Source organism: Nicotiana tabacum, chromosome 7 (assembly GCF_000715075.1).
Source record: "Nicotiana tabacum cultivar K326 chromosome 7, ASM71507v2, whole genome shotgun sequence".
Classification (NCBI taxonomy): domain Eukaryota; kingdom Viridiplantae; phylum Streptophyta; class Magnoliopsida; order Solanales; family Solanaceae; genus Nicotiana; species Nicotiana tabacum.
This window is the reverse complement of record NC_134086.1, coordinates 12,634,780-12,641,544: the sequence shown is the minus strand read 5'-3', so window position 1 is coordinate 12,641,544 and position 6,765 is coordinate 12,634,780. Positions and strand designations below refer to the sequence as shown.

At 34.8% G+C, this 6,765-nt stretch overlaps 1 protein-coding gene across 3 annotated transcripts; it reads right to left on the bottom strand.

Moving 5' to 3' along the window:
- Positions 1 to 213: 213 nt before the first annotated feature.
- Positions 214 to 4,365, bottom strand: LOC107804492 (uncharacterized). Of its 3 annotated transcripts, none has more exons than XM_016628397.2 (5): positions 4,270 to 4,365; positions 1,720 to 2,651; positions 1,436 to 1,606; positions 693 to 991; positions 214 to 477 (listed from the first exon to the last, which is right to left on the bottom strand). In XM_016628397.2, the coding sequence occupies exons 2-4, from the start codon at positions 1,834 to 1,836 to the stop codon at positions 719 to 721; spliced, it is 561 nt and encodes a 186-aa protein (XP_016483883.2). In that variant the 5' UTR covers positions 1,837 to 2,651; positions 4,270 to 4,365; the 3' UTR covers positions 214 to 477; positions 693 to 718. The 3 variants fall into 3 exon arrangements, with proteins under 3 accessions (XP_016483883.2, XP_016483884.2, XP_075113048.1); XM_016628398.2 differs by having other exon boundaries at positions 4,175 to 4,354; XM_075256947.1 differs by having other exon boundaries at positions 1,720 to 3,468; positions 4,270 to 4,339.
- Between the last annotated feature and the right edge of the window lie 2,400 nt (positions 4,366 to 6,765).

Below are 6,765 nucleotides of genomic sequence, written 5' to 3'. Positions count from 1 at the left end.
GTACGTCTGGGGCATTAAGGTGGAAGGATCAAGATTTATTATTTTTAGAAACTTATATGTTTTTCATACAAACATATTATTTAGTTATATTTATACGTTCGTTTAAAATGTTCTATAATCATTGACATGGATACATGCGCAAAACGCATATCATAAAACTAGTGACTTGATAAAAGTGTCATAACTACTAAAGTGTAAATAATACTCTTTGGATTCAACAAATTAGTTTTCATTTTCATAATAAGCACTCAAAACAAATACGACTTCAATATAATCGAATAAACAACTAAAAAGCAATAAATTTTTTCTCTAAAGTCGAATAAACAAAGCGATTACAAATGTAGGAGGGGATGTGAAAATCTTTAAGCACCCAAAAATATTCAAATTGCATCCTTCCTTTGCCAACTCGTCCGCTACACCATTAGCTTCCTACAACATGTTTCAGAAGCGAATCCCCTGGCATTATGCATCAGTAACCTACAATCGTCAATCAAATTTTAGTAACACTTTGATACTATGTTGCTCGGACTCTCCAAAGATGTTGCCGGGTGCGTGTCGGATCCTTCAAAACTAGTGTATTTTCAAAAGATCCGATACGGGTGCGGCAACATTTTGGAGAGTCCGTGCAACATAGCGTTGATGTATATTGTTTACCACATTGATAACATTCAAATAACTGGACCTTGTTATACCTTGATATAAGGGAAGCAGATTATAACTACTTAATTACTGCTTTGGTTGACGCTCGAGGAAAGCTGATCAGTTCCTTCAGATGTTCAATACAATCACTAGAATTACAGTTCTTGAACTGTTCAACGATCTTCTCTCGTTTTGGAGAATAAGCAAGGAGGAGTTTTATTAAGTACATTTCAGCTCTTGATCCTTTGAATTCCCTTACTCTCACCTTCTGAATCATCCTAAAAGCTTCATTCAAATGGCTTTCTGCCTTCGACAAGTAAGAAAACAGTTCCGTAGTGCGACTCTCGTCGACCTAAAGAAGATCATATTGCACCAAAAGTCAACCTTTCCAACATTCACGAAGTGTCGTATATGAACATAGACACAACATCAAACACAGTATAATCCCACAAGTGGGTCTGGAGAGAGCAGTGTGTACGCAGACCTTGCCCCTATCTTGAGACAGAGGCGCATGAAGGATTTAAGATCTATAGGTTCAACCCTGAAGGTTTTTGGCCATGAACCTATAGTATTTTTAAATTATGGATTCAAACCTACTATTTATTATAATTTTAGTAAATTTTTACACATAAATTTATGTTTTGCGTCGAAAGTACTGGATTCAGTTGAACCCGATGTTGCAACTCTACATCCGCCTCTGCCTTGAGAAGGATATTTCCGAGAGACCCAAAAGGTTCAATGTCCAGACACACAGAAAGAGAAACTAAATGTCCGTAGTCGGGAAATTAAGTCTTACCTCCACTGCCACACTTAAGTCAAGCTCATAAAGGTTAGGTGAACCACGAAGTAGGACAAGTGCACCAGAAAATTGTTCAACTGAAATCCCCAAAGCACATATTTTCAGTGTTTGCAGGTTTTGTGGTAGAACAAGCCTATCTGCTGCCACATGAAACAACTCAGCTAAAATCTGAAAAAAGCAATTTGAGTGAGAGATAAAACATTAGTTCTAGTTACAACTTTGTTTTGCAAAAATAACAACTGCAAATCATAGAAAATAAAGCAAGGTATATATGTTCTGACCTCTAGGGATGACCTATCCAAGCTGAGGTGCTTAATGCTTGTAACGATTGGGTTCAGGTTTTCAATATCGATGTCATCGATAGTTAAGTTCTCAAGTTTTGGAGCAACTAAACGCATACGAAAAAAACACGACAATATATCAACTTCAAAGTCTCAAGCATTGGTAAAATAAGAGTGTCTTCTATTAGCTTACATTCAATTTGAGTGTCTACTAACTCAAGGCTAACAAGATTGGGGAATTTGACACAATCGGACGGCCTAAAGACAGTGGACGCTAAAACCTCCAAATGTGTCAATGATGAGCAAGTCATTATGCCATAAGGCAATTCATATAAACAACTGCCATCGGGCAAATGTATGGTGAACTTCTGTATACCATGCTTCGAGACAAAGATGATCCATGGATCCAAATACTTTGCCATATAATCATCATTTGACATAAAATGGAAACCGAGAATAGGTCCAGTATGCTGCAAGAGAATTGTATTGATTATCCTTGCAGCATTACCCACTCCTGCGTCAAATTCAGAGTCAAATGAATAGTTAAATGCAAAGTCAAGAAATTGGCTATCAAACACAAGGTGTGGTAGTGTGGACCACATCTGGTTCCACCGCTTTGATAAGGCGCTAGTTATTGCAGCATCTCGGATAGGAATGCGCTCTAGTATTTTATGTATTATCTCAGTTGCCGGGAAGGATGAAAGAGATTTCGGGTACAGAAATGATGGCCAATTTTGACCGGATGGGAGGTTTTTGAAAGACAGAGGCCGAGCTCCGGTTTCCGAGTTGCCTACATATCCCTGGTTTTATAGGTATCAGGCCATGGGCCTGGCCTAGTTCTGGATTCACATGCGGAGTATGCCATCACAGATGAAAGACTTCCTCGCATCAGTAGATACCTTGCTTTTCACCAATCGAGTCATAGTTTTTCTCTGAAATAATTCACAAACATGTTAGCTTGAACACGAATTGAGGATCTATAAAACAACAGCGAGCAATGGATATTAATGCAGATATTTTTAACTTGGAAAAGACCAAGGCAATAGGCACTTCTCTTGGGTTCTCAAAAGGACTTTCTGTTGAACTTCAAATATCTGTTCATTCCCATAGGATTTATTTAACAAATCAAACTGGAGTTAAAACGTATTACACTTAACCAAGCAGAGACAACCTGGGCATCGAAGGAAAAGGAAGAGAACAGATACTGAAATTGTAAATTAACGTAACAATCAGAAGAATATGAGGCTTCCAAGAATAAAAGCACACGAACCATTGCTTATACGCTCATTTAACTAACATATTTATAAGAACTGCACTTTCACAATTGTCACATCGCACTCCATTTCTATATATGAACAGAAACTCTAAATTACAAAATTAAACTTCAAATTCTTTGATAACATAACAAAAATGGAGTTTCATCAAAGCAGGAAAAAGAAAAACACAAAAGATTCCTTTAAATAAAGAGAGAATCCTCCTCCTAATTATTCCTGCTACATATATCTATTAGTCTTTCCCAAATTTGAAGTTTATTCAAATTGGGGGAACTCATAATGAGGTTAGAGCATAAGAAATTTGACCCAGCCCACCAAAACGCCTACACTAAACATTATATGCCTCAAGCAGTTAAGGATAATAGGAGCCTCTTTGGAACTGTCCTGCACTGTGAAACTTTGAAGCAACACGAATGTGATTCTTGTAGAAGTGGCAAAAAGGGGATATGGATGTGAATTTGAGGTTTCAAGCTTTCTGCTTTCAAGAAAATATTTTAAATTAAGATATGCTAAGAAGAAACAAATACGTAAAACTTTATACAGACTTAATAATTCTTATGGAATTGCGTCTTTGACCTCCCTAAACTTTTCTTCCCATGTTCCTCTAACTAGGGTAGAAAAGAGTGAGTTCAGCTTCAGTGACTACCATTTGTCGCCAAGATATGATCGAGGTCAGAGATTTTCCAAATTCTGATTCTTATGTTCTTATTTAAATATTTAACTTACTACTCCTACTGGCTTATTTAAGGATATCGATTATTGTAGAACTGAAGCTCAATTTTTAGAAACCAAAGAGGACCAGTGAACCCCCTAGCACTAACCTAGAATTTAGTGTATAAACTTAAGCTGCAGCAAACAGAGCAAGAAAGCCAAAAATGACATTTGTCATTTGATCTTACAGTAGATGATTCCAGAACCGAGCAAGAAAGCCAAAAATTGACATAGAAAATGAGAACTCTAGGTTTGAACTACAAAAACCTAGGAGAAATGGGGGTTAACTTCTTTCTTATTACTTATACCACCAAGTATGGTTTTTATCTTTCTTTTTCAACCTTTAAATTTTGTGACAAAATTCCCACAGGATGTACAAAATCCAGCAAGAAAAACTATCCGTAAACAACAGCTATAACCACAGGATACTCATCAAATTCCCATTATCAACAAAAAGTAACGAAACTCACCAGAATTCAAAAATACAGCAACGAAAACTCACTAAAACTCGGAAATACAGCAAAGAAATTTCACTAAAATTCAGAATACAGCAAAGAAAACTCACGAGAACTCAGAAATACAGCAAAGAGTAGAGAAAACTGGAATCAAAATGGAGAGAAGCTTTGAAAGTTGAAACGTCTGTTTTGAGAGAGAATAGCACTATGGTTTAATGCTGTATTCTGGCCCGTGCCCGGGCCTTAGTGGGCCTAACGGGCCGGGCCTCGCGGTCCCGGCTTCGTGGTCCTGGCTCTGGCGGTCCCGGTCTTTGTGGGCTCAATGGGTGGAACCGGCCCGTGACGGGCCTAAGCCCACATGGTCATGTGCTTAATGGGCCGGGCTCGTGGGCTTCGCGGGCCTAGCGGGCTTTTTTTTTTTTAAGACAATTTCTTGTAGTATCATGGCTATATTAAAAATATATATGTAGTATATATGTATATCTAATTATTAAAGTGCTTGACGAAAAAGAAAATAACAAAACAATAGTAAAACACTAAATTGTCATGCATAATATATTTTCTTGTAGTATATTATATTGTATCTTATGTATATATATTCTCTTATATATTTTCTTGTAGTATATATATTGTATCTTATGTATATATATTCGCATAATATATTGTCTTGTAGTATATATATTGTATATTATGTATATATATTCGCATAATATATTGTCTTGTAGTATATTATATTGTATCTTATGTATATATATTCTCTTATATATTTTCTTGTAGTATATATATTGCATAATATATTGTCTTGTAGTATATATATTGTATCTTATGTATATATATTCTCTTATATATTTTCTTGTAGTATATATATTGTATCTTATGTATATATATTCGCATAATATATTGTCTTGTAGTATATATATTGTATCTTATGTATATATATTCTCTTATATATTTTCTTGTAGTATATATATTGTATCTTATGTATATATATTCGCATAATATATTGTCTTGTAGTATATATATTGTATCTTATGTATATATATTCGCATAATATATTGTCTTGTAGTATATATATTGTATCTTATGTATATATATTCTCTTATATATATATTTTCTTGTAGTATATTATATTGTATCTTATGTATATATATTCTCTTATATATTTTCTTGTAGTATATATATTGTATCTTATGTATATATATTCGCATAATATATTGTATCTTATGTATATATATTGTATCTTATGTATATATATTCGCATAATATATTGTCTTGTAGTATATATATTGTATATTATGTATATATATTCGCATAATATATTGTCTTGTAGTATATTATATTGTATCTTATGTATATATATTCTCTTTTATATTTTCTTGTAGTATATATATTATATATTATGTAAGTCTACTTATACGGTTTGAATAAAAAAGCCAATTAAGAGTCATTCTAACCTTTTTAATTTCTATGTTTAATATTCGCATACCATCACCGACAATTAAATGATAAATATGACAAATACATCTAACATGGAAAATATTAGTAAATGCAGGATTTAGTGTTGTTGTAAGCATGCCTATAGCACTGGTGTTACTAGAAGCATTATCCATTGAAATTGCCATTATTTTATCGCTAAAGCAAAAATATCTACAAATATCTGCAACAATGTTAGCTATAAACTTACTTGTGTGACGCGAATTAATTATTCTATATACAATTATGCGTTTTTGCATTATCCATTCCTCATCTATCCAATGACTTGTAACAGTTAGATAATCACAATCATTACCACTTCTACCAATATCAGTAGTAATAGAAATACGATTAGGTATATGAGTAAATAAATACCGCAAATATTGTTCATATTCATGTTTGAATTTATAAATATCACTCTTAACTGTTGCGCGAGGCCAACCTTTATAAGTAGGTTAAAAACTTTTCTAATATAATGAACCCAATTAGGATTAGATGCAAAAGTATAAGGTAAGCACATAACAATAATCATCTTTGCTAATATGGCCGTTGGAGAATTTTAATTTTTTTTAAAAAAAAAAAAAAAATAGCCGTTGGGCCCGCCAGGACCGGCCCAGGCCCGCCTGACGGTCCCGGGCTAAACGGTCCCGGGCTCGTGGGCTCAAACATGAAGACCGGCCCGTGACGGGCTTAGGAGGACCACCAGGACCGGCCCACCAGGCCCGTTAGGACCGCAGGCCCGGCCCGGTTCAGGCCCGGCCCACCGAGCAGCCCTACTATGGTTACTTAAGCAGCAACACATGTTTCTATAGAACATTGATTAAGACCACTATAATTACCATTGTACCCCGCAACATGCCACTTCTTATATGAGAGAAAGAACATCATTTCAGTAATAAAGAGGGCATAAAGGTCAAATTAGATATATATTAACTCGGTGACGATTTTAAGCCCACGAACCGGCCCACCAATTATCGAAGCGGGCGTGACTAGTCAGCCCTGAGAGAAATGGGCAAATAGCCCCTTTTCAAAATACTTTGCTAGCCATATATATAGGAATTTTTACCTCCTATAGCAAAGGTTAACATCTTATTTATTTTAAATAAATATCATTTAAAAAAATTATATTCTAT

Bases quoted from the DNA above. Each gene is read 5' to 3' on its own strand.
- LOC107804492 (XM_016628397.2), bottom strand. From the start codon at position 1,836: ATGCGTTTAGTTGCTCCAAAACTTGAGAACTTAACTATCGATGACATC. The intron at 1,607-1,719 runs GTCAGAACATAT...TGCTTTTTTCAG, and splicing joins TGGATAGGTCATCCCTAGAG to ATTTTAGCTGAGTTGTTTCA. The intron at 992-1,435 runs GTAAGACTTAAT...GATCTTCTTTAG, and splicing joins ACTTAAGTGTGGCAGTGGAG to GTCGACGAGAGTCGCACTAC.